The 26,368-nt window shown below is 33.1% G+C and overlaps 4 protein-coding genes, 2 long non-coding RNA genes and 1 pseudogene across 18 annotated transcripts; 3 read left to right on the plus strand and 4 right to left on the minus strand.

Annotated features, from left to right (window-relative positions):
* The first annotated feature begins 890 nt into the window (after nucleotides 1-890).
* LOC147940479 (uncharacterized) lies at nucleotides 891-2,066 on the plus strand (annotated as a pseudogene).
* A 145-nt stretch (nucleotides 2,067-2,211) lies between these two features.
* LOC104708110 (uncharacterized) lies at nucleotides 2,212-4,691 on the minus strand. Of its 6 annotated transcripts, none has more exons than XR_754743.3 (9): nucleotides 4,045-4,691; nucleotides 3,796-3,883; nucleotides 3,577-3,671; nucleotides 3,349-3,477; nucleotides 3,099-3,218; nucleotides 2,910-3,009; nucleotides 2,707-2,810; nucleotides 2,575-2,627; nucleotides 2,212-2,436 (listed from the first exon to the last, which is right to left on the minus strand). It is a non-coding gene; the product is annotated as an uncharacterized LOC104708110 (long non-coding RNA). The 6 variants fall into 6 exon arrangements; XR_754741.3 differs by having other exon boundaries at nucleotides 2,707-2,824; XR_015563089.1 differs by having other exon boundaries at nucleotides 3,099-3,278.
* Nucleotides 4,692-7,934: 3,243 nt separating this feature from the next.
* On the plus strand, nucleotides 7,935-9,316 carry LOC104708112 (uncharacterized). 8 transcript variants are annotated; one of them, XM_010424610.3, is made up of 5 exons: nucleotides 7,935-8,315; nucleotides 8,416-8,466; nucleotides 8,574-8,707; nucleotides 8,778-8,866; nucleotides 8,963-9,316. In XM_010424610.3, the coding sequence occupies exons 1-5, from the start codon at nucleotides 8,007-8,009 to the stop codon at nucleotides 9,013-9,015; spliced, it is 636 nt and encodes a 211-aa protein (XP_010422912.1). In that variant the 5' UTR covers nucleotides 7,935-8,006; the 3' UTR covers nucleotides 9,016-9,316. The 8 variants fall into 8 exon arrangements, with proteins under 8 accessions (XP_010422912.1, XP_010422908.1, XP_010422910.1 ...); XM_010424606.3 differs by having other exon boundaries at nucleotides 7,978-8,315; nucleotides 8,949-9,316; XM_010424608.3 differs by having other exon boundaries at nucleotides 7,978-8,315; nucleotides 8,952-9,316.
* Nucleotides 9,317-16,114: 6,798 nt separating this feature from the next.
* LOC104708113 (elicitor peptide 5) lies at nucleotides 16,115-17,040 on the minus strand. Its single transcript, XM_010424612.3, has 2 exons — nucleotides 16,763-17,040; nucleotides 16,115-16,676 (listed from the first exon to the last, which is right to left on the minus strand). Exons 1-2 carry the CDS (start codon nucleotides 16,904-16,906, stop codon nucleotides 16,551-16,553), a joined length of 270 nt encoding a protein of 89 aa, XP_010422914.1. The 5' UTR covers nucleotides 16,907-17,040; the 3' UTR covers nucleotides 16,115-16,550.
* Nucleotides 17,041-19,385: 2,345 nt separating this feature from the next.
* On the plus strand, nucleotides 19,386-21,238 carry LOC147940480 (uncharacterized). The gene is made up of 5 exons (XM_087461317.1): nucleotides 19,386-19,717; nucleotides 19,805-19,931; nucleotides 20,034-20,339; nucleotides 20,425-20,646; nucleotides 20,724-21,238. The coding sequence occupies exons 1-5, from the start codon at nucleotides 19,386-19,388 to the stop codon at nucleotides 21,078-21,080; spliced, it is 1,344 nt and encodes a 447-aa protein (XP_087317443.1). The 3' UTR covers nucleotides 21,081-21,238.
* Nucleotides 21,239-21,662: 424 nt separating this feature from the next.
* On the minus strand, nucleotides 21,663-23,156 carry LOC104708114 (elicitor peptide 4-like). The gene is made up of 2 exons (XM_087463286.1): nucleotides 22,963-23,156; nucleotides 21,663-21,978 (listed from the first exon to the last, which is right to left on the minus strand). Exons 1-2 carry the CDS (start codon nucleotides 23,086-23,088, stop codon nucleotides 21,853-21,855), a joined length of 252 nt encoding a protein of 83 aa, XP_087319412.1. The 5' UTR covers nucleotides 23,089-23,156; the 3' UTR covers nucleotides 21,663-21,852.
* Nucleotides 23,157-23,916: 760 nt separating this feature from the next.
* On the minus strand, nucleotides 23,917-25,025 carry LOC104708115 (uncharacterized). Its single transcript, XR_754746.3, has 2 exons — nucleotides 24,742-25,025; nucleotides 23,917-24,302 (listed from the first exon to the last, which is right to left on the minus strand). It is a non-coding gene; the product is annotated as an uncharacterized LOC104708115 (long non-coding RNA).
* Between the last annotated feature and the right edge of the window lie 1,343 nt (nucleotides 25,026-26,368).

Below are 26,368 nucleotides of genomic sequence, written 5' to 3' on the forward strand. Positions count from 1 at the left end.
TCCAAAAGTATTGGACCAGCATCCATTAGCATTAAATATTTTATATTTAACTAATCCATTTTCTAAAAAACTGTTGATAATAACTTATTTTCATATGTTTGAAAGCCAAGTGATTAAACTGTTGATAATAACTTTAATTTAAAAAAAAAAATGGGGCCCGAACTGACACAAATTGTTAAAAAAAAATTTACTTCTTCACCGAAGTGTTTTTCAGTAGCTAATATATTAATACATATATAGATTTTCGATCCATACTAATAAGAAACAATAGATATAAATCAAATTTTACAAAAAAAATACTCCACCATTTTAATCGACTTGCACAACTATAAATACAAAAGTGTTAAATGATATAGAGATAAAACAACCAAAATTACAAAGTCAAATTATAGTATACTCATATAATTATAAAGATAGAATATATTATGTAATACTATTATCTCTACATTGTAAATGAAAAAGAAAAATCACAAAAAAGTATATTTGTTAACTAAATTAAATCTAATGAATAATAAGGATATCCTAACTTGTATATAATAAACCACTCCATGTAGACAATGGAAATTATACACTACATAATGTATTATGTAAAACTATAGTAGATTAAAAATACAAAATATATTATATACATATATAGTTAATAACTTAATATAATAAAGAAATTTTATTTTGCATTTCTAAACAAAAAAATATAGTGGGTGAATATCTAGTTAATTAATTAAATGAAAACCAAATTAATAATTAATGTCAATGAGATGATTGTAAATAGTTATGAACTTCAGGATTTCTTTCATAAATGTCTCAAAAAATGTATATATAGATTTTAGGATTCGAAATTATTGGGCGAAAAATATCATAATGGAGACTATAACCATTGCTTTATTTATTAACGAATAAACTACATGCGTATGTTTTCGTCGTTTGCTTTCGTCTTGTCCACCATATTTTGTCTTACGCAATAAACCTAATGGTGGACATAAAATCGAGTCTTATATCGCCGACATTTGGTATATGATGGAGTCGGACAAGAACGTTCCTTATGAGTTGCTAGAGGCAAACGCAACGATTGGAGCATCCAGAGGCTGGGTCGCTACCCTCAACAGCAAGGGTGTGGTGTGTCTCCAAGACGATCTGAACGTATACACAAGTGACTCCGCAGACCCAAAACGTATTCCACTGCCTCCTATTTTGCCTATTCGCCATTGCCAAACCCGGATTGTCACCAACGTGGCCATGTCCTCTTCTTCTCCTCTGAATGACGACTGTGTTGTGGCTGTCAAGTTCATGGGACCTCAACTCAGCCTGTGCAGGCCAGCTCACGACACCAAATGGACCAACATCAGTGTCTAAGACCCCAGTTTCTTCACTTCCCATGTCATTTTTTCCAAGAGGGATCAGATGTTCTCCTTGCCCGCTTCTGGAGGCAACCACTTGGCATCCTGGGATCTCCTCAAACACAGGGACAACCCCAAGTTTACAAAGTTGCATTTTCATCAAAACCTTCCCGGCGTCTTGGGAAAGACGAACAACCTAGAGCCTTGTGACTCGTGGTGCAGGGCCGAACACTTGGTGGAGTCGTCAGCAGGCGAGATGTTCCTTGTTATTTGGTACAGGTGTGGACTCTTTCTCCATGCTTTTCAAAACTTGATCATTTTCTTATATATGTTACCATACTACTACTTACTAGTAATTAAACAGTGTTACTACATTACATTATATGGTACATTATATATGACCATTCCTTCCTTCTTAGGTCCGCCACAGAAGATATGGTGGATTTGGAAACCAAAGGTTTTAGGGTCTTCAGGGTAGACGAGGAAGGGAACGCTACTTACACTGAAGACATTGGAGATCTCTGCATTTTCCTATCCAAGTCTGAGCCTTTCTGTGTTCCTGCTAGCTCCTTCCCTGGCCTCGAGAGAAACAACATCTATTATCTCGATTTCCAAGAGTCCAGTTTCACCCAGGATGTAGGAATCTTTGGACTGCAGGATAGCACCTCAAACTACTCAACGCCCTATACGGGCAAGGTCCCTTACTATTTCCCACCTCAACCTATGCAATGAGTTATCCTCTGTTTTTTTTTTTGGATTAGACAGCCACTTCTATCCATCCGGTCTTTGGTCTGAAATTAATCTGATATGAAATGCCTTTTTTCGTCAACAATATCCAAACTGTAGTGTATGGAGCTATGTAAAATGACACATCATAGAGAGTTGTCAAAATCTTCTTATTATAAATAATTCTGCAATTGATTCCTATGCATAGTAAATACGAATTAGACTAAGAGAAGATGATATGGTACAATCTTATGGCTTCGATATAGCATTTAGCTAGGGACCAGTTTGGCTTGCTTGAATCTAAAGCAGAGGTTTTCCGTACTTCTCAGTTTCTAGTGTTTCAACGGTGTTTACTGTTTAGGAGATGAAACTGGATCTGAAAACAAGAAAGACCTTTTAATCGTTAATTTGAATGTAACAGAAACTTCTTTTAGACTTTCAAAAATGCTCTATACATTCACAGACGAGTAAAACAGTAAATGTATATCAAAACTTCCCACTTGACGACATTTACCTTGTTGACTCTGTAAGCAATGACGTCTTTCTTCAAATACCAACTCTGAAATTCTACAAAACATAAATCAAATCGTGTTATGAGCCAAAAAAAGAATCACAGACTCGTCATAGTATGACTTGTAATCTTCACCTCTAAGAGGCAAGTAGGCCACTGAATATAGCCTTACAATAGAATGTCAACTTTCTCAACTACATTTTCTGGAACTGGCGTGATCACATACAAGATTCCTCTCTCTGTGTCAATTGCCCTCACGATTCAAAAACCAATATTTCAATAAATAATCATTTCCAGAGGCTTTTTCACTGATTGCAATGGATAAAACAGCAACTTACCAAGACCTACACATGATGGCAAATCTTCAAACACGTCGTTGCTAATCCCCAAACCAACAATGGAAGCATTCAAACTATAATACACTTCAGAACTTGGGATCTAGAGAGAACAAAAACAAGAGAAACCCAATATATGCATCAATCTTATATAGATTACAATGATATGACCCTTTACATTGTTTTGTTTACCTCTGACAATGGAGATGGTTGATTGTTAAACTCGATATTGGAACTTCATAAGGAGTATGAGAAACGAGTACACGGGTTAGTTCTTTGATCGTGTTTCCTTCTTTTCCTTTAATGCATTGCCTGAAGTAGGCAATTATACACATGTCCGTCATCAAGCGAGCATCCTTATGTATTAAAACGCTGTACAAACAGGAAACATGTAACAATAAAACATATCGAATGAGATATTTTCGATATGTACAGGACTTACGATCGATCGATTATATTGTCTTGGTAAGCAGATTGAATCCAACTGGTAGGTTCTTGTTGTAAGCAGAGACGACGTGGGAAGGAGAAACATATCTCAGAACGTCCACCAATAAATCATACCCAATTCCTCCTAAAGATTGTGAATCATTATATTAGTGAAAGAAAAAAATTAACGTGTACTTTCTTCTGTTGGACATTATCCTTTTCTTGTTTTAAAAGGATGAGTTACCTTTAACTTATCCTGGTGTACTATATTAATGACAGGCAGCGGTTCAGTTTTGTTCTCGTTAGACTTGCAGAAGTGTAGCTGGTAGCAATACGACTCTTAGAAAGTAGAAAAGAAACAAGCCAAAAACGTAAGTGACAGAAACAAACAGCACTATAAAATTAAGTGTTCGGAATGCAAACAGCAAGAATCGTCAAAGCAGAAAGTATAAGGAGGGTACACCTAGAATTGATTTATCAACAACTGTGAGAGAAGAAAACCAGTTGGCTGGCCAACATCGGTATCAGAACAAGCAACCCTTTTTTTGTATCTGTAAACCACACACAAAGATTGACTTTTCAGCAAAACTTATCCAAACAAAAAGCAACCATGATATAAGCCAACAAAGAAAATATATGGAATTACTCAAACTAGCAGAGAAACTTGTTAAGAGACTTGAACAATAAAGAGAGGCTGGAGAGAAGCAATAACCTGTGGAGAGAAGAACTTCAACAAGACCAAAATCTCTAACGAACTGCAGGAAACAGAGATTGCCGCATCCGACCATATTCCTCTGGTATGAAAGGCAATTTCTTTTCTGCGTCTGACGACATTGCAGCGACACACCTTGGCCACTCCAAATCCATTGTTACAGAGTATTAATAAAAAGACCAAGACCATTAAAATTTAGTAAAAACAAACCTACCCAACAACAAGTTCTTAACTTGGTTCTACCCTAAAACAACGACTTTGATGCATCTAAATTAGATTCCACTACCTATATATATAACAATACATCACAATTCACAACAAGCTCGATTTTTTAGAATCTAAAATTTTACGATGATGCCCAGAATAATCTAGGTAAATTCTCTATTGAGCTAAGAGATCCAAATTAAGATAGCAAGGAGAGTGACAAAACTGAAAGACATCGTCTCGTCGGAGAAAGAAATTTTAACGGCGATTTTGGAGTTCTCGACCAGAAAAGAATAAATCTAATATTTTTAATTCAAGTGCTTTCGAAACCGAACCGGGAACTTAAACTAAAATCAATAGAATTGGTTCCAATTTAAAAACCAGTATTGTTAAACCCAGACCAAGAGGTCTGATAAACAAAATAAATATAATTCGGTCCCTTTCTCTTTTTCTTTATTATTTTCATTGTTCAACAAAACCCTAGGCGATATCTGGGTGGTGACCCAACGCCTAGCGCCTAGAACGCTTAGTCGGGGCCTAGACGGTTTTTAGACGGTTTAGGCGTTTACAACATAAAATATTATATATATATAATTATATTAAAATATATGTTATAAAAATAAAAAATTTATAAATTATAAACAACGGTAAGAAAAATACATTTATTTAAGTTATATTAACAACATATAAATGTTTATAATTACGTATATAGATATAAAACATGATAATTTAATTATATGTAATTTAAAAATCAAAAATAAATATTAAAATAAAATGTATGTAATTTTAAGCGGATTAGACGGTCATCTAGGCGTCTGCTGAGCGCCTAGCGCCTAGGCGGCTGCCTAGACCGCTTTCTTGAACACTGATTATTTTATTTAGTTTCTCTTTATATCAAACTACTGACCTTAATTGGTCTTCCTTTCCACATGAGAACTTCAGTCAACCATTCTCTTCATCCTTCTATTTTGTCTTTTCCAAGTTAAGTGGTTGAGTTTTCAAAAATATATTTATTCCCTCTATTTCATAATATAATATAATATATTTTTGGAGATTTTTTTGTTTTGTTTTATTCACGCTATTTCATATTATAAGATGTTTTTTTTAAGTTTTTTTTATAAAAATCAAATATTGATTAAAATATTTTACATATTATCTTTTATGATTGGTTAAATTTTTTTTGTAAAAAAAGAAAAACTCTTATCCTGAATATTTTTTTGTTAGAATATCTTATATTCTGAAACGAATGAATTATCAAATTTTAGAATGAGGTAAATAATTGGATTATAACTACAATTTTATCATAGTGGTAAAACATGACTTATGTTAATGTGTGTTGTTATACATTATCTAATTATATTAATAATGTTTTAAAAAGAAAGTTTAGTTGTCTTACAATTTTAAGTTCTTGAAGCTAAAATTTTCAAAACCTTTCCCTTTTTTTTTTTGTTAAAGTTAAACTCTTTTCTTTGTCAAAACCTTTCCCTTGTTTTTATAGTATAAGAAAACACAGATCTAGCAAAAAAAAAGATTCAAATTTCTAATAAGTAAATTAAAAAACAAATCTATAAAAACGAGGGAGCTCAATAAAGAGAGAGAAGAGAGAAATTCATTCATCTTGTAGTAGTAGTACTATCGAAGTCAGCTTTCCCTTCCCTTCACCATCATCATCTTTGTACTCTTTTCCCCCAAATTTAAAAGATGATAGTTTTCCTTTTCTTAGCCAAATTCAAAGATGAATAGAAAAAATATAAAGATATTATATTTACTCTCAGTTAGGTAAACTACATAAAAGGTCAAATTCTTGCTTCCAAGGCACTGATTTTATAACCATTATAGGACTAAAAAATCGATATAATAGATGTTTTGGGTATTATTTGCTTAATGGGGGAAACTACAGATATTGAGATATATGATTATATACGATATCCAAATAACAATGATTAGTAGATGTAATCAATAGTATATTGTTATCTAGTTCAATGAGTTACACACCAACTTGTCGAACAAGTGTAGCAATATTAATGTATTCCGTATCCAATGTCAATCAATGGTCTCACCCCAAAGTCCCAAGGAAAGTAAAATAAATGTATGTCGCATTACTATTTTTATGGCGTATAACAACTTGTGAGGATCTAAAAGAATCTGAAAAGTAAAGAAGCATCGTACAATATTCATATCAATGCAGGTCACCCTCACACCAGTTGTAGATGTAATCATGCTTCTCTATCTCTCGAGACTTGGGATCACAACAATAAAGTTATATAAAAAAAAATGAATACAACTGTTTGAAATGGATATTGGAATAGTGTTAATGGTTATTAATTTATGTATCATGCTACATTGTAATGTTTATATATACTAGTACTTTATAGTGTTGTTTAGTTTATGGTAGTTTCTTACTTCAATTTTAGTAGATTCAAGTATGATTTTATTTGGTTCATTAATTGTGGAAAAAGGATTTTATATAGGCAACCCGAGAGAGATGGATGGAGTGTGTGGAATATACTTAATTAAAATCGGTTGGTTCACTTCATTGTCGTAAAAAAACTTAAAAGTGAGGATAAGGACAAGGATGGTTCACTTCATTGTCGTAAAATGGTTGGTTCACTTCATTGGTTCACTTCAACATAAGCTAGCTCCAATCTTCTTCATCTTCTACTCACTTTCCGTCCCCACCGTCGGCAATGATGTTTAGATATATTCTAGTCGCAAGAAAAGACCAAATAATTAGTTCTTTAATCCATTTTTAATAAATCATACAAATAAAGAGAATATCATTTACGTTGTGGTCGTCGAGGCTAACTAAAAACTTATTTGTTCATAAATAATTGAGAGATGTGTGCATGATGGATTTCAGAGATATGAGAAATGTGTGCATGATGTGTGTAAAAGTGGCCCATAAGTTTGTTAAATAAAGTAATAGGTTTATGTACTAACAAAGCATAAATGGAGGACTTAATATGCAATATCATTATTTTACATCTTCCAGTTCGGTCCCACTGAACAAAGTGATTAGGGGTGTCAAAATGGGTAAAAACCCATGGATTTACCCTGTTTGTCTATTATTTTAACGGATATGGGTTAAGTTTTTATACTCATATAAATAAATAAGTTTTGATGTATTCTTCCAATGGGTTCATGGGTTTAATGGGATAAACTCATTAGGGTTATGGATTACCTATGGGTTAATCGAAAAAAAAAAAGATAATATATATATATATATATATATTATGTATATGAAGAATGAAAAACAAAAAGAAAATAATATTATGAAGAATGAAGACTATGAAGTTAAAGAATCTGACTGGATCATTTACAGAAGATTCAAGTGTTTTTTTAATTTTAAATTAAGAATTGTTTTTATTTTAAATTAAAAATGACTTTTTATTTTGGTTTAATAGATTTTTGGCTTTAGGATTTTAGGATGTTCTTTCTATTTTAATATCTAAATATTATTTTCTTAAACTTGAAAACTTTGGTTGGTTTTATAATTTAATTTATATAATAAATTATGGATTTAATATTAATTATTTTATTTATATGTGGATAATCCATATAAACCATTTAGCCATTGGGTTTTATATTATTGGGTATGGATATATAAATTCAACCCATTATAATAAATGGGTCGAGTTTAACCCGCCCACGAAAGTCTCTAACCTATGTGAGTATGGGTCGGGTCGGGTCGGGTTACCCATTTTACATCCCTAAAAGTGACAAATCGACTCGAACCAGAATCGAGAGCTCAACCCATTATGTTCTCCTTACCTTCCAAATTGCGATCCCCCAAACCTGTAATCTTCGGGAATCCGATTCTCAATCACGGATTCTTAGATAAAAATCAAACCTTTCGCCGACGGGACACTCTCCGGCCGATCTCGCGATTGGCGAAGCGTTCAAACTCAATCGTCTCTTCTGCTCCTTCTCCATTGTACTCAAATCCACAGCAGGAGCCATCGATCTCTCCCCAGTTGACGTCGTCCGTGGGACAGCCTCCTCTCCAACTCTCTCAATGGACAGTCACACAGAAGCACTTCGTCTTGCTTAATGTCGTCGCTTGCGTAGTAAGCTTCAACCCTATCCTCCAATACTTAATTTTAGCTTTTGGGTTTTAGGTTTTGATCCCAATTGCTCAGTAGAGGTCTCAGCTTTATCCACTTTCAGACAGCAAGTTCAGCATCGTGGCTCTTCTTTGCCGCGATTCCTACTCTTCTGGTTCGGTTTCTTCACCCTGTTTTGCTTTTCTATATAACCCTTTGATGATCGGATTTGGAAGGTTGATTTGAGTTATATTTACTTTGGAATGTTGGAAAAAAAAAAAGGCTTTTAAGAAAGCAGCTGAGTCACTTGAAAAGCTTCTGGATGTAACTAGAGAAGAGCTACCTGATACAATGGCTGCTGTTCGATTATCCGGAATGGAGATCAGTGACTTAACTATGGAGCTCAGTGATTTAGGGTTTGTTTCCACCATGAATTACTAATTTCTTTTGTATCCTTTTCGTAACTCTCTTTCAATGTTTGTGTAGCCAAGGCATTACTCAAGGTGTTAAAAGCTCAACACGGGCTATTCGTGTAGCTGAAGATAGACTAAGACGGTTAACAAACATGAATCCAGGTTCAGCCATCAACTTCTAAACTCTATTTTTTTCTCAAGCTGTAGGCGTTTCATCGTTAACTCCATTTTTTAACCTCATCAGTAGCTTCAATGCAGGAGGTGGTGATTCGTCAAACCAAGACAGAGGGAAAAGAACCAATGGTGGCTAAAAAAGCTAGGAGCTTTAAGGAAGGGATCGTTAAAGGACGTTCGTTATGGCAATTGTTCTTCACAATCACTCGTTTCTCTAAAACCACCACAAGTTATCTTGCAAAGCGAGCTAAGAAGTAGAAGCGCCTAGAAGGTGATCGTCACTCAGATCCCACTTTTCTCTTACCCTTTTTTCAGAATCCGAGTCTAGCTTGAGTCTTATTACTAGCTTAAGAACCTACTTTTGATTGAATATGGAATTATATAATACTGACATCATTATTCCTTGAGAAGCAAAGCAAGTTTCGTTTAGAGAGTAAACAACTAAACAAGATCCAGTTCTACATAAAGAAGACTCTTAGCTACATGTCGTAGTTGTTAACTCCACCTCGTTTTCCTAAGCTAACCGGTTGCTTCCTTATCATTCTACCCATTAACTTGATATCCCTCGTTGAAGTTTCAATAGCTGAATCTTCTAGTTTCTCCTCCTGCACCACCAAATAAAAAACAGTAGCTAAACGCGCACACACAAAAAGAAGAAGAAAAGTTTTAGAGAGGAGAGAGAGAGAGAATGATTACTTTTACATTTTTTCTTGGTTTTTGCTTTGGCCATGTCTGAAGAAGAAGAAGACGAGCGTCTGAATCTCAGACACCTGATGAAAGCCTTAACAGGTTGAGGAATGACCTTGCAACAATCTTTTTTGTTATCTTTCTCTCGCTGCATCTTCTCTTGTCTCTTGTCTTCTCTGTGTGTGTGTGACTCTCTCTCCTCAAAATTGTCTTTGCTACCAAAAAGATCACTCATCCTTTAAATGCAAATTGTAAAGCGGCGAATTAGATCCATTAAAGAGTGGCAGTCTCTTTCTGTTTTTTAAAGATGCTAGTACACAATACACAATGTTCCACTTTGTGAGAACCCGTAAGCTCGATTAAAGGATTGGTTATCAAGAACTTAGTTTTCCCAAATCCAAAACATCGATTTATAAAATTACATTTTCCAAATAAGAGAAATCTTTGGTTTTTAATCTCTGCAAATATTCAAAACTCAATGCCATTTTGTAATTTTTTAGATAATGATTTATTTGGTAGTATATTCGAGGGTAGTTACATATCACGTGTATGTAGCGAAAGGTAATAAATAGAGTATTTCATCTTATTTACGTAACAGTATTAAATTTGGACGACAGAGATACTATACTAGCACTAGCAGTCCCACCTCATCACTCTCTTTCTTAAGATATACGGAGAGCCAGACACCACCACGTGACTGCACACTATACATGCAAATAGTTTTATATTTTTAGCCAAATTGATTATTTGATTTGCTTTATGTTTGTTTGTTGTTGTGATAAGGTATTTTGGTTATACATATTTCGAGGTTTGAGATCGAATTGATCGTTATAGTATATTCATGTAGTTAGTTTTCTTAAAAGATGATATAATCTTCTTATTTCTTACACAACTTGAACGATCCACACCATATCAAGTATTTTTGTCTTTTCTTATTATGTCTTAAGAGAAATACAGGACGCAATCTTCAGGAATTATACAGCACAAGTCTTCAATTATACACTACATTACTAGCAGAAAAGACAAAGGAAGAATCAAGAATGTCTTCATAAAATTATTACTTAATCAAAGTAAAGAAACTAGAAAGGCTTGTTCTCGTAATTGACATTTTTCTAGTTTTTACGTCCAGGCTTGCCTGGACTAGGATCTGGCGGCTTCTCCACTACTTTCTTTGGTTTCGCGTATGCCCTCGACGACAATTCCACAACCTCAACCTCAACTTCAACTTCATTCTCCTCCTTTATGTTAAGAAGAAGATTTATCATTCTTTATGATATATAAAACAAAGCACATACAGAAGAAATAGAAGTTAAGGAGTGATGTGTCCACAAAAATTGTAAATAATCTTTTCTTTATGAGGTGTCAACATCTAATAATCAAAAGTTACATTTTATTTTCATTTTTATATTTCTTATTTATTGTATAGTCCACCTAAAATGTATATCTCTGCAGTTTTTTATTATAATTACTAGGTTTTGAACCCACACATATATTTGATATATTTTGATAAAAATTATATATGATTGATTACGGTAATAAAATATTATCTTATAAAAAAAAATTAGTACTAAGGAAAAAAATTAAATTTCAGACACAATTTTTTAAAATATAAAATCAGTTGTGTTATAAAATCAAATCTGATAAAAAAAATCAAAAATTTAACTTGACGTCCATGCGAGGCAAATCAAACAAATGACCTCACATATCCTAAACTATTTTTTTTGACCACCAGAAAATCGAAACAATTTTATAATCATGAATTTAACTCGTTTTCATATTTAATTGATCGCTACCACCTATGTTTTCGTGTTTTTTATTCAATGTTTTCTTATTCTTCATATTCTTTCTTGTCATTTTCATTGTCAAATTATGTGTTAATTGTCATCGTAACTTTTACTGTTTGGTTCTTCGTTATACTTTTTTTCTTCTTTTTCCTCTTCAACTTTTTCACATTATTCCACTGAAAAACCTTTTTTTAGACTACCACACAACTTGTTAACCCATCAAACTCCAAGAACAAAATAATTTATGTTCTCATAAAATTTGTGAAATTCATGATTACCAGCATAGTCAACACATGCACCCAATTATTGACAATTTTATCCATATACTTATTTGGTTTTAGATCCATACGTTTAGAAACTTCTCAAACCAAAATCCTTACTTGGTTTATAATATTTTAAAAACATAATAAAATATACTATTAATTATTTATTTAATATGAATCATATGATATATAGAAATATGAGTACACTATAAGAACATATTAATTATAAATAAATAATATCAATTATATTATATCATAAAATAATATCAACCGTATCATATTATCAAATAACTGTAATTGTATATAACAGTAACCGCTTGAACCGTAACCGTATTTAAACGTAACCGTTTGTTAAATGGTTATGGTTAAGGTTACAAAAATTTCTAACCATAACTGATAGTTAATAAACCTTAACCGTGACAACCGTAACCCTGGTCATGCCTATGTATAGCTAATAAAACATGTGTGTTTGTCGTCCAGCTTTCTTCTTTAAACCTCAAAATTTGACTCAAACGTCAAATTAAGGTCTTGCGATGTCAATACTTCTTCCTTAGACCAAAAAATAAAAAATTAATAAAAGAATATCAACTCATCTATAAAATAATACACAAAAATATGTTTTACAGCTCGTAAGAAATAAAAAGCACAAATATAGATAAATAAGATAATTTATGTTTTGCATCAATATTTATAATATTTTAAACTTTTAAAAGGTTTCGAAATATAAAATTTGAATTTTTTAAAAATTTTCAATATTTATAATATTTTAAACTTTTAAAATTTAAAACTTATAATATTTTTAAAAAAAATTAAAAGCTAAGAACTTTTAAAAGTTTCAATATTTATAATATTTAAACTTTTAAATTTTTTAAATATTATAATATTTTTTTGAAACTGTTTAAAGTTTTAATTTGATCAAATAAAAAACCAGATCAAACTAAATAAAACTTTTAAACTTGGACGCCTGATAAATCAAGCTTTCTTGCTCATTCGTTGATGGAAGCATATTAATCTTATTTATACTGGTTATGAACCGTTGTCTAAAAAATTTATAGCCAATGTGGGATATTGTGCTTAGTTCGTTGATTTTCATAAATTTAAAATTTTCCGTTTTTAAAAAAATTATGTAAATTAAAAAATGTTAATGAATGACATGTCAAATAATGATAGATTGTTTAAAATAAGTCTTAATATAGAAAATTCTGGAAATTGTATAAAATGTTAATAAGTGATATGTCAAATTTCTATTAGTTGTTTAAAATCTTATGTGGTCGGTCTTAGAAGCTTATAGCTCATACTTTTTATTAGTATAGATTTAAGGTCTAATTTTATAAGTTTGGGATCATTGGTGAATGATTTTGGTAACAGTTTCACCAATCACGTTAACTTTCATAAATTCTTCATAAACTATACTAGAAAATATCACTAACAGTTTAAGCTTTTTGTTGTTTTTGCTAAATTAAGCCAAGATATATTATTTTAATTTACTATATCATTATATTTTAACTAGAAATTCCATATTAAAAACATGGTACATAGAGTAACATATATATACGAAGAGCATTACAGATCTACTTATTGTCAATTGACATTATAAAATCCATTACTAATAGATTTGAACTGAAAACCTACAAAATTTAATACAACCACAATAAACCAACAAGAAATGTCACATTCAAAATCTTTGCAACCAAATTTTATTTAATATATATAGGTCACACTAGCCACAGTCTAAATCAAAGTTTATCCCAATATTCGTTCTGAAGCGGAAAAAAAATTACTATAAAAAACTCATAATATATTTGAAAAAAAAAAAAAACTCGTAGCTTTTGAGGAAATATGTTGACAATGTTGTACTAGGAATCTCATGTTCAAAGACGTACGAAGAGATCTAATCGCATGAATGCTCACAAAAGATATGAAACATTAATTTTAATATAATGGTCGTTTCATGGTACTACAGAATTTACTTACCGGCAAACGACGATCATAAGGAGATGGCAGACCAAAAAGCTTGAGTAAGAGAGATCGGAAAGTTTGGTGAATGAACTTAAAAGGGATCCAAAGATAGTAAGAACTCCTCCTCCTTCTCTCTCCATCTTCTTCTCTTCTTTTTAGTTCTGCTTCGTGATGAGAAATAGCTAGCTAATAGTGAGAGAGTAGGTGATCGCCACTACAAAAAAAAAAAAAAGGGATTTAACGTCGGTTTTTCTAGTGCAGCGTCGGTTATGAGTGACGTGAATAATATAACGTTGGTTTTCAAACTGACTTAATAAGCTTTGACGTTAAATTATTTTGCTTCAGTTCAGTATGTGACGTTATGTTTGTCGTCTGAATTCTCCGTCGGGTTTTTACCGTATTTAAGTTGGTAATTCATTGACGTTAATGTTTATATATAACGACGTATGTTTTGATCCCAATTATTATTTTATTGCCAAATTTCCTGATTATTATTTGTTAAATAAAAATTTAGTAATCAACAAAAATCTTGAAGACATGTATAGTGGACCATGTAAAATTTATATTGATCAACCGTATATATATGTCATGTAAACATTGCATACATATAATATCTTCAAAACTTTTTTTTTTTTGCCGGTATCTTCAAAACTTTTAAAGTGGGGCTCCTCCGGTAGATTATAGATCTTTTCAGCCATGACCAGAGAAGTGTACCTAAACACAATAATCATAGATTTTTGTAGTTAGGCTTCGTGCATCCAATAATAAATGCTTTACACCAGATGACACATTAAGCATGCATATACATGTCATGCCAAAATAACACACACAATGAAATTTTTAAAAAAAAGACTCTAATTAAAGGAGGGAGCTTGATTGTACATGTCATGCCATTTATAAGGCGATAAGAATGTACCTTAGATTTTGGGAGCTAGAGCAATCTTGGACAGAGAGTGTTGAAGAATTTGTCTTCTCCTTACAGACCAAAAATGAGAAGCAGAGGATTATCAGTTAAGATGTATGACATCAGATAAATAAACAGACCTTAACAAAGAAATATTTCAAAATACTACTTTACTTGGTATAATCCCTTAGTGTAGAATATACATAAAACCTTTTGGTAAGAGCTTGAGACATATAACAAAGGTAAATACTTCCTCCGTTTCATAATATAAAATGTTTTAGAAAAGTTTTTTTTGTTTCATAATATAAGTTGTTTTCAAGTTTCTATGCAAATTTTAAATTAATTTTATTTTTTATAATATTTATATTATTTAACTTTGCTTATGATTAGTTAAACTTTTTTAAAATAGATGTTTTTTAATATGCATGTTTTTAATTAAAACATTCTATATTTTGAAACAGAGGGAGTACTAATCAAGTAACTAATTTTCAAATTTGTTTAAAAAAAAATGGGATAATGTACTACATAAATCATAAATGAAGACTTAATATACAATATTATTTATACATCTTGCAACAAAATTTGTTTAAATAAAAGAAATAGGGTTAATTTAGTAATCAAAGCATAAGTAGAGGAATTAATATGAATTATTATTATTTTACATCTTCCAACAAAATTTGTATCAGCAAAATTTGTCAAACACTGTATTCGCAAGTTCTTAACAAAGTGCAGAGACTTGCCTAGTTCGGCACACAATGATATCATACCAATGGTTTTGGAACTGTGTAGACTGCTGAAGAAAGTCCGTCCTAACATGGAACTCCACTGGTTCTGCTTCACTGTATTTCTTTCCATGTTAAAATGGGTTGATAGATTTGATTGCATGGACATGCGGTGGTTTATTAAAAAGGTTGTGATGTCACTTTCTGTTGATATAGGTAATGAAATTCACACAATCATTTCTAAAGATATGAAGTTCTCTGAAATGTTAAGAGCCTACTGACAGCTATTGGAATGTCATTGGAAGATGTGTCAATGTTACACAACAACAATAGAGAGCCATAACATATTGTCGAAATTTTGTATTTGTGACAAAAAGATGTGAATCAAACCAACTAAAAGCATGTAGTAGTAGTTGTTGTGGTCTCCATATGAACATGTTGCATTGTGTCCTTCTCTATGATAACAATTCTTTTTGATAATTGCTTTTTAAGGAAAATGGAAAATAACTCCACATATCAGTTAACAAATTCCAAAGAAAAAAAAATTAACAGTTTAAATATGTTTAGATATAATGGTAAAAACAATGCAAAAATCCATAAGGCTAATGTATACAATAGCCCCACATACGATTTCATTCTTCTTCCCTGCAAATTAAACTAACCATCTTAACAAATTAAAATTACAACTAATATACAAAGCTCAAACCCATAAGATCCCTGGTCGCGGGAAAAGACCAAATAATTAGTTGTTTGATCCATTTTTTAATAAATCATACAAATAAAAGAGAACATCTTTTATGTTGTGGACGTCGAGGCTAATTAAAAACTTATATGTTCTTAAATAATTGAGAGATGTGTGCATGATGGATGGCGGAGATATGAGAAATGTGTGCATGATGAGTGTAAAAGTGGTCAAGTTTGTTAAAATAAAAGTAATAGGTTTATGTACTAAACAAAGCATAAATGGAGGACTTAATATGCAATATCGTTATTTTACAGAGAGAGGGAAAAGAACCAATGGTGGCTAAAAAAGCTAGGAGCTTTAAGGAAGGGATCGTTAAAGGATGGCGATTGTTCTTCACAATCACTCGTTTCTCTAAATCCACCACAAGTTATCTTGCAAAGCAAGCTAAGAAGTAGAAGCGCCTAGAAGGTGATCGTCACTCAGATCCCACTTTTCTCTTACCCGTTTTTCAGAATCCGAGTCTAGCTTGAGTCTTATTGCTAGCTTAAGAACCCTTTTTGATTGAATATGGAATTATATAATACTGACATCATATTGTTGAGAAGCAAAGCAAGTTTCGTATAGAGAGTAGCCAAGATGATCCAATTCTACATAAAGAAGACTCTTAGCTACATGTCGTAGTTGTTAACTCCACCTCGTTTTCCTGAGCTAACCGGTTGCTTCCTTATCCTTTTACCCATTAGCTTGATACTCCTGGTTGAAGTTTCAATAGCTGAATCTTCTAGTTTCTCCTCCTGCACCACCAAATAGAAATAGTAGCTAAACACACTAAAAAAAAAGTTTTACAGAGGAGAGAGAGAGAGAGAATGATCAGTTTTACATTTTGTCTTGGTTTAGCTTTGGCCATGTCTGAAGAAGAAGAAGAAGACGAGCGTCTGAATCTCAGACACCTGATGAAAGCCTTAACAGGCTGAGGAATGACCTTGCAACAATCTTCTTTTTTGTTATCTTTCTCTCGCTGCATCTTCTTCTCTTGTCTTCTTTGTGTGTGTGACTCTCTCCTCAAAATTGCTTTTGCTACCAAAAAGATCACTCATCCTTTAAATGCAATTGTAAAGCGGCGAATTAGATCCATTAAAGAGTGGCAGTCTCTTTCTATTTTTTAAAGATGCTAGTAGAAAAACCATCAATCACTTTGACAACTAGTACACAATACAATGTTCCAGTTTGTGAGAACCCGTAAGCTAGATTAAAGATTGGTTATCAAGAACTTAGTTTTCCCAAATCCAAAATATCGATTTATAAAAATACTTTTCTTCAAATAAGTAAGAGAAATCTCGGGTTATAGTCCTTGCAAATATATAAAACTCGATACCATTTTGTAATTTTTTAGATAATGATTTATTTGGTAGTATATTCGAGGGTAGTTACATATCACGTGTATATAGCGAAAGGTAATAAATAGAGTATTTTACGAGTATTTTCTTCTTATTTACGTAACAGTATTAAATTTGGGGGTCGAGAGATACTATACTATTATTACTAGCAGTCCACCTCATCACTATCTTTCTTAAGATATACGGAGAGCCAGACACCACCACATGACTGCACACTACACATGCAAATAGTTCTTTTATTTAGCCAAATTTATTATTTGATTTGCTTTATGTTTTTTTGTTGTGATACGGTATTTGGTTATACATATTTCGAGGTATGAGATCGAATTGATCGTTATATAACAGGTTCATGTATTAATTTGGCTTTTTCTTTAAAAGACGATACGCTACAAAAAGACAAGCCTTTTGCGAGGACATATTGCGATGGAACACAGCTCTCACAAATTTACGATAGATTTACGAGAGATTTACTAAAAAATAAAAAACCATAACACATTCGTCGCAAATTTGCGACGAACTCAGTCGTCGCAAATCCGCTGCTAAATTGCGACGCATTTACGACAAATTTGCTGGAAATGTCCTTTTCTTCACAAATCCATCGCAATATTGCGACGATTTTGCAAAAACATATTCCATTGCAAAGTTAGGATAATAATTTTTTTATAAATATTACAAAACTTAATAGAATTATTCTGAAATACATTCGAATGTGTTCATAAGGTGAATTTACTAACTTTTAACATTATTTTGATGGTTTTTGCAAATTAGATATTCAAGATTTGCGACTGATTTGCTAGAGCCATAGCAAATTCGTCGCAAATCCATTGCAAATAATACAAAACATAGCAATTCCCTCGCAAATAGAAACTTTAAACCCTAAACCCTAAAGACTTATTACATTACTATTAATGATTAAAAAAGATGAATCCAAAACTATTAATCAAAGATAGCAGTGCAACACAAAATTGTTAGAGAATTGGACAATTTGGCAAATATTTGTCTCAATGTAATGAACATATATGTGATATAGTGTAGAACATCATCATGTTTAGAGTAAGATGCAAAATTGGACAATTTTGGAAAGTTTGATGATAGAAAAGAGTATGATGACACCATTGGACCTTATAATATACTTGAAAGTTAATTTGACTAATTTGTTACAATTATTTTGATGGTTTTTGCAAATTAGATATTCAAGGTTTACGAAAAATTTGCGACTGATTTGCTAGAGCCATAGCAAATTCGTCGCAAATCCATTGCAAAAAACTCAATACATATCAATTCCCTCGCAAATAACAACCCTAAACCCTTGAACCTTAACCTTTAAGACTAATTATATTACTAATAATTATTAAATTGATATCATTCAAGATTTATAATCAAAGAGAGGGCACTAATGAAAATTGCAAATCCTAAACCCTAAAGACTTTGCGAGGGATTTGCGAGGGACTTTTGCAATTATCTCGCAAATTCTGGAAATATTAATTACATATTTTTACATGCTTGCTAGGGATTTGCGAGGGACCATAGCTAATCCCTAGCAATATTTGCAAGGGATTTGCGACGCAGTGTTTTTATATATAATCAGAAAACCTAGTTTGAGCGAAGCTCAAACCTCGACTAATCCGCAGCCAAAAGAGAAACCCTTCTCGAACCCTTCTTCTCCGATTTCTTCTCTCTTCACCGATCTCTTCTGTCTTTTCCGGTGAGTCTGCTCCTCTTCTCGAACCCTAACTCCTCCTCTTCTCTCTTGTCCTCTGAATCTCTTCTCCGGTAAGTCTCCTCCTCTCCCCTTCTAAATTAGGGTTTCGAAATTGGGGATTCATTTTGGGGTTTAGGGTTTCGATTCGATTTTGGAGATTTAATTTTGGGTTTAGGGTTTCAATTTTGGGGATTTAATTTTGGGTTACGGGTAACGATTTTGGGATTAGGGTTTCGATTCGATTTTGGGGATTTAATTTTGGGTTTAGGGTTTCAATTTTGGGTTTAGGGTAACGATTTTGGGGATTTAATTTTGGGATTAGGGTTTCGATTCGATTTTAGGGGTTTTAATTTTTGTTTTTAATTTAGGGTAATGATTTTTACATGTTCTCCTTCTCTTCTCAGATGTCTTCTCGAGACCAAAACGGATCTGTCAACCAAAACCATTACACAAGGTTCATATCTTCACAAGGATTATCTCCTCCCGTCCCTTCTCGAGGGGTACGCTCTACTGGCTCTGCTCAAAGGCTACATTCTACCGCCTCTTCTCAAGGTACCTCACCGGTGCAAAATGATCTTCCTCCTCAGCAAAATGATCCTCCTCCTCAGCAATCAACGTCGTGTGTCAACGGTGCAAGTGTCTCTCAAGTGTTTTTCACTTTGGAAGAGTTACTTGCAAGTCCCGGGCGTGCTGGCTTACCAAAACTGGATCCTAAGCGACCTCCGGGTACTATTTGGTGAGAATGTTATGTATCTAACATATAGTTTATCTTTATGTTTTGTATTTTCAATGATCCTAATTCCTTTTATCTTATGTTTTGTAGGTTTGACCAGGATTCTTCGGTTGCTGCTACTGTCCGGGCCATTTTTGAAAGAGATTTCAAGTCAGCTCATGCCAATTGGACCCAAACACCAGGTCCGATTGTAAACCGGTGGTTTGAAACTTTTGCGGTAAGTTACAAATTGTTGTTGTGTTTAAATTACAGATTTTGTGTGTGTATCATTCGAATTTGGTTCTGATTCTGTTTCTGATTCATTTTATGTCTTTACAAGCAAACATATAATTGGGATGCGTCCATCAATGGAAGAGTTAGAGCTGAGTTTGAAAAGAAGTTGAAGACCCGGATGAGTGATCAAGTGTCTCGGTGGAAGGGTAAGTGGAGGAAGAAAGGTAATGACGCAATGCCGCGGTGGCTTGATCCTACTGTATGGGATGGCTTGGTCAACTTTTGGTGTGAACCAAAATCAGAAGCAAAGAGTATCAATAGCCGTAATGCTCGCTATAGTGATCCTGACGGCACCGGAATACATAAGCACCGTTCTGGTCAGACCTCTTTTAAAGCCCGAGCACGAAAGCTTGTAAGTATCTATGTTTAACACAAGTTCATTAATCATATCATATATACAATATAGTAATATAGTTGTTTGATTTCTCTGTTTTTAGTCTGAGAGTACTGGTGAGCCACTACCTGATTTCCTGCGAGTACTAGAAGATACTCATAGGAAACCTGATGGGTCGTTTGTTGATGGACTGTCTGAGAAGGTGTTCAATGAAGTGTCGTCAAAGATAGCTGAAGCTGAGTCTTCCCTAATATCAGCGGATAAAATGGAGAGTAGTGCTTCTGGTGGGTTATCACTAATTGTGAAGAACCAAATTTATGCCGAGGTAAAACATGCTTCATTGTTTATGTTAATGTTTGTGTTTGTGTAAACACTTATGGTGTCTATATGTTTTGTTGGCAGGTTGCTCCGAAGAAAAAGAACCGGATATATGGTGTTGGTAACATGCAAGCAGAAGCATCTTCAGCTCAGATTGTTCAACCGCCTCCTCCTTCTGAAGATCCACTTGTTCTAGCTGCGAAGCTTGCTGCTGCCGAAGCTGTTCTTGCAACTCAGGCAACTCAACTACAGGCCAATGCACAAAAGATGCAAGAAAATTCAGAGAAGATGCATAGTTATGATGCATACTTTGATTATCTTGCATCTAAAGATCCAGAGTTTGCTGCTAGATTTCGCCGAGAAGATTCACCGGCCAGACCTGCCACCGGAGATGGAACCACTGGAGATGGAACCACCGGAGATGGAACCACCGGACAGTAAACACTGATAAACTTGTTTGTAAACTTAGTACTTAGTACTCTTTATCCTCTCATATCTGTTTTTTGTATAGAACAAAATCGGTTATTATGTTTTGGTATTGTAAACTTAGTACTTCTAATTACAACATTAATTTGCTTAAGTATAAGATTTAATTATAATTCCAGGTTTAATTTTAATTACAGGTTTAATTTAATGAAGCTTACCAAAATGAAAATTTTAATTTTTTTTACAATTTACACCGTTATTATAATTTGCAACGGAAATTTTAATTGCAAAAGCATCGCAAATTTGCGAGGGATTTACTAGATCCAAAATTGCTAGGATGTTGCTAGAAAAATAGTTCCTCGCAAAATGAGTGGGATTTGCGAGGGACAACATTTTCTAGTAAAAGTTGCGAGGGAATTGCAACGTTGACCGATTTGCGAAACGCGATTTGCGAGAAATGGATTTTACTCGCAAATTTCTCGCTTTTGTCGATTTGCGAGGGATTCGCGATATATTTGTCTATCGCAAAAGACGTATTTTCTTGTAGTGATATGATCCTCTAATTTCTTATTATACCACTCGAACGATCCTCACCAGTAATTAAGTATTTCGTCTTAAGAAGAATAAAGGACTTGTAGTCGTAGGACTTACAATCTTCAGGAATTATACAACACAAGTACTAAATTATACACTACATTACTAGCAGAAAAGACCAAGGAAGAATGTCTCCATAAACTTAAAACGAAGTAAGAAACTAGAAAGGCTTGTTCTTGTAATTGACACTTTTTTAGTTTTTACGTCCAGGCTTGCCGGAACTAACTTCTCTCGACTTCTGCACTACTTTCTTTGGTTTCGCGTATGCCCTCGACGACACTTCCACAACCTCAACTTCAACTTCAATTTCATTCTCCTCCTTTATATTTTCAAAAACATTTGTCATTCTTTATGATATACACATACAAGAAAAATAGAAGTTAATGGGAGTGATGTGTCAGCACAAGAATTGAAGATAATCTTTTCTTTATGAGGTGTCAACATCAAATAATTAAAAGTTATATTTTATATATCATTTTTAGATTTTTATTCATTATATTGTCCACCTAAACCTCATGTAGATCTCTACAGTTTTATAATACTTATTTAAGGTCTAATTATATAACTTTGGGGTCACTAGTGAATGATTTGGTAACAGTTTCATCAATCACGTCTAACTTTCATAAAATCCTTCAGAGACTATAGTAAATATCACTAACAGTTTAAGCTTTTTGTTGTTTTGATAAGCCAAGATAAATTGTTTTAATTTACTATATGATAATATTTTAACTAGAAACTCCATATTAGAAACATGGTATAGAGTAAATATATACAAAGAGCATTACAGATCTACTTATATATAGTCAATTGACATTTATTATGAAATCCATCAAACTTGATATATATGGTTTCATTATAAGATCCATTACTAATAGATTTGCACTAGAATCCTACAAAATTTAATACAACCACAACAAACCAACAAGAAAAGTCGCATTCAAAAGTTTTGCAACCAATTTTCATTATAAGTACACACTATAGCTAGCCACAGTCTAAAACTAAAGTTCATCCCAATACTGCTTCTTTTTTTTTCTTTTTTTTTTTTTTGGGCTAACCCAATAGTGCTTCTCAAAAGGAAAAACTAAATAACTTATAAAAAAAACTCATAATATATATATATATATATATATATATATGTTGAAGAAAAAGAAAAAGAAAAAAACTCGTAGCTTTTGAGGGAATATGTTGTACTAGGAATCTTATGTTCAAAGACGACGAGATCTAATCGCATGAATGCTCACAAAAGATATGAAACATTAATTTAATATAATGGTCGTTTCATGTTATTACAGAAATTACTTACCCGCAAACGACGATCATCAGGAGATGGCAGACCAAAAAGCTTGAGTAAGAGAGATCGGAAAGTTTGGTGAATGAACGTAAAAGGGATCCAAAGATAATAAGAAACGCCTCCTCCTTCTCTCTCCATCTTCTTCTCTTCTTTTTAATTCTGCTTCGTGAGAAATAGCTAGCTAATAAGTGAGAGAGTGAGTGACTTGAGTTTAAAATATATATTAGCTCATATCCGTCGCTACACTAAGATTACAATATTATAAGATGGTTATACTATCTACCTAACTTAGTCCAATAACAACAGCTCACTTGGCGCGTCTTTTCGTATTAGTGCATGTTCCTATGAATAGAGTATTATTAATTTTAATTTTATCCCTGCAAAATTTATCTATTTCTGTTTTCCGATGTTTATATACTCATGTGCTCTACTTACATTAATAAAGATATATATCTTTGTATTTTTGTTATTATTTGAGCAATACTGTACTTATTTGCACTTATTGAACATATGTTATTATTCGGACTAATCTAAGATCGATTAGATCAATATCTGATGGAAATGGATGTGAGCAGAAGATTTACCAAACGTTGTAATCAAATATGTCTATACTAAATTATAAGAAACAAATATTATTGGACGATATATCATATACGTTCCTAATTTCTCTAAATCTTTAATATACTTATATTATATATAACACATACGATTATCTTTGGTTCGACACTTCTTCGATCAATACTCCATCTGTTCCAGCCAATTACGACATATGATTCTAAAACCAATGTGTGTTTGTTAACCTACACAAATAGATACTTTGACTGGAGCTATAAAAGTCAGTAATCAGCAACAACAATACTTGGAAATTGGTCGTTGTCAATTCACACCGTTTCTTAATCATATGTCAAAGTCAAACTACCAAATGCATATTTGCATATAACATATATTAAAAAGAAGTTGTATATATTTTTCCATAAAAATACTTAAAATATTATATATGATAACCTTCATATATCATAGAATTTTGGTTCATCTTTTCTTATTTTACAAACTGACTTATACACAGTCAAGGATCACATGGTTCACGCAAAAGAAAATACATATTTATAACAATATACATTACGCATTAGAAGAGAATGTAAAGTAAATTAAAAGGACTTTCTCCGAAGTCCGAACATATATATTAACAACTTGAATTTGAAGTTGACTTTTGTTGAAATGAAGACACGTGGAAGAAGAAGAAACTAGGAATGTGACTAGTTGGTACCTCCACGCCTCCCGGTACTCGTTTGCTGCTTACCCCTCGAAGTCACACTCAAAACCTCTGTCTCTTCCTCGTCTTCTTGTGATATCTTCACGACCATTATAATTATATATACATAATTAGCCATTAGAAATTTTATTTCGAAAGGAAAGATGTGAATAAGCTCAAGAACATGTCATTTGGCTAAGAACTGTTCAAAATCTCACAAGCATGTATAGTTGTAAATAAGGAAAGATAAAGTTTATGATTAAAATCAGGAGAAACTCCGAACTATCATTTTATGCTTTCTAACTCGGCCGGATTTTAATCATCATTTGAATATGCTATAGGAGGATATATGAATTTCATGTAAACCGAAGATGAGAGATATTCAAGTATAATAAATACAATGACATAACTGGTATTTTTTTTATCTATAATTACAGATGCTTTCGATAGAAGTGATCCGAAACTTTTCGTATATTTTAGCTAAGAATTGTTGATTACACAGAGTCATATACTCATATAGATAGTAGTATATTACTCACCGGAAAGTTATCACTGTCAGGAGTAGTTCCTAGAATGTGAAACCTGACGAGAAGCGATCGGAAGATATCGTGGATGAAACTAAAAGGGATGCAGAGATAAGAGCAATCTCCATTTTCTCTTCTTCCCTCTCCCTCCATCTCTTCTTCTTTTGTTTTCCAAATTACAAGAGACAAATTGGGTCATTTAATAGAGTTCAAAATCACTCATCATTTGTTCTTAGTCAACTTACAGCAATTAACTACGCTAAATTGTTATAATACATGGTAGTTCAATATATTACTCTGATTGTAACAGCTCATCGGTCGCATCTATTCTTATTTTGCATGTTTCCCGTTTGTGATTTGTTTATGTACTTGTGGAAGAAAAGTATTGAAATTGACTTTATTATACTCGTCTGTGAGGATCATCATCATAACATAAACCAAATTTGATACGTGAGAACAATCCATAATACTGATAAACAAGAAATATAATAACATTAAATAATCATAATTCGATAAAAAAAAGTCTATGGTTTTATCATCAAACTATTTTTCAGTTTTCTCATGAGTACAGGGACGGATAATAAAAAAAGAGCATGTACAAAGGCAAACACATGCGTGTATATTGTTGTTACACATGTAACAAATACAAACTTTGACAATTTAACGCAATAATTAGGGATATGTTTATAGTGTTGTAAGAGATATGCAATGATACGCTATTCAATAGCTCCATATTCTCGTATCATTCTCGTATTATGTCATTTATAGAACATTCTGTTTATAGCTGTATTTTAGGGTATTCTATGTACAAGTATATATAGATGTGTAAAGTCTTCTGTATAATATAAGATTCATCTTCTACATGGTATCAGAGCAGATCAAGATCTAAAATTTTTTCCGCCTTATTTCTTCTCTGTCTTCGTCCTCCGCTCTGTTTCTCCTTTTCTTTTCTCCATGGCGAATACTGCTGAGGTCATTGATACCACTCAATCCTATCTTAACATCAATATGAGTAATGTTATCAAGCTCACCTCTCTCAACTACATCACTTGGAGTCTCCAAGTCCACTCTCTGCTAGATGGTTACGATCTAGCAGGATACGTCGATGGCTCTATTCTTCCTCCGGCTCCGACGGTGGTCTCCGCTGGTGTCACCTCTCCCAACCCTGACTACACAAAGTGGCGCCGTCAAGACAAGCTGATCTACAACGGTCTTCTCGGAACTCTCTCTCCCTCTGTTCAACCTCTTGTCACCACCACCAAATCTGCTGCGGAGATGTGGCGTACTGTTGCAGACATCTTCGCCAAACCAAGCAAAGGGCATATTCAGCAGCTGCGTCTTCAACTACAACAATTCTCCAAAGGTGACAAGACCATCGACGAGTATATGCAAGGGTTAACAACTTGTTTCGACAAACTTGCACTTCTTGGTAAGCCTCTCGATCTTGATGAGCAGATTGAAGCTGTCCTTTGTGGTCTTCCAGAGGAATACAAATCTGTTGCTGATCAAGTTGAAGGACGTGAAGTCTCTCCTAAGCTCACCTAAGTCCATGAAAAGCTTCTCAACAAAGAGGCTCAATTGCTAACCGCTGCTCTTGTGGTACCTTCCTCTACTCCTGTCTCTACCAACGTTGCTACGTCTC

The sequence above is a fragment of the Camelina sativa genome, chromosome 8, assembly GCF_030686135.1.
Source record: "Camelina sativa cultivar CO46 ecotype springtype chromosome 8, ASM3068613v1".
Classification (NCBI taxonomy): Eukaryota; Viridiplantae; Streptophyta; class Magnoliopsida; order Brassicales; family Brassicaceae; genus Camelina; species Camelina sativa.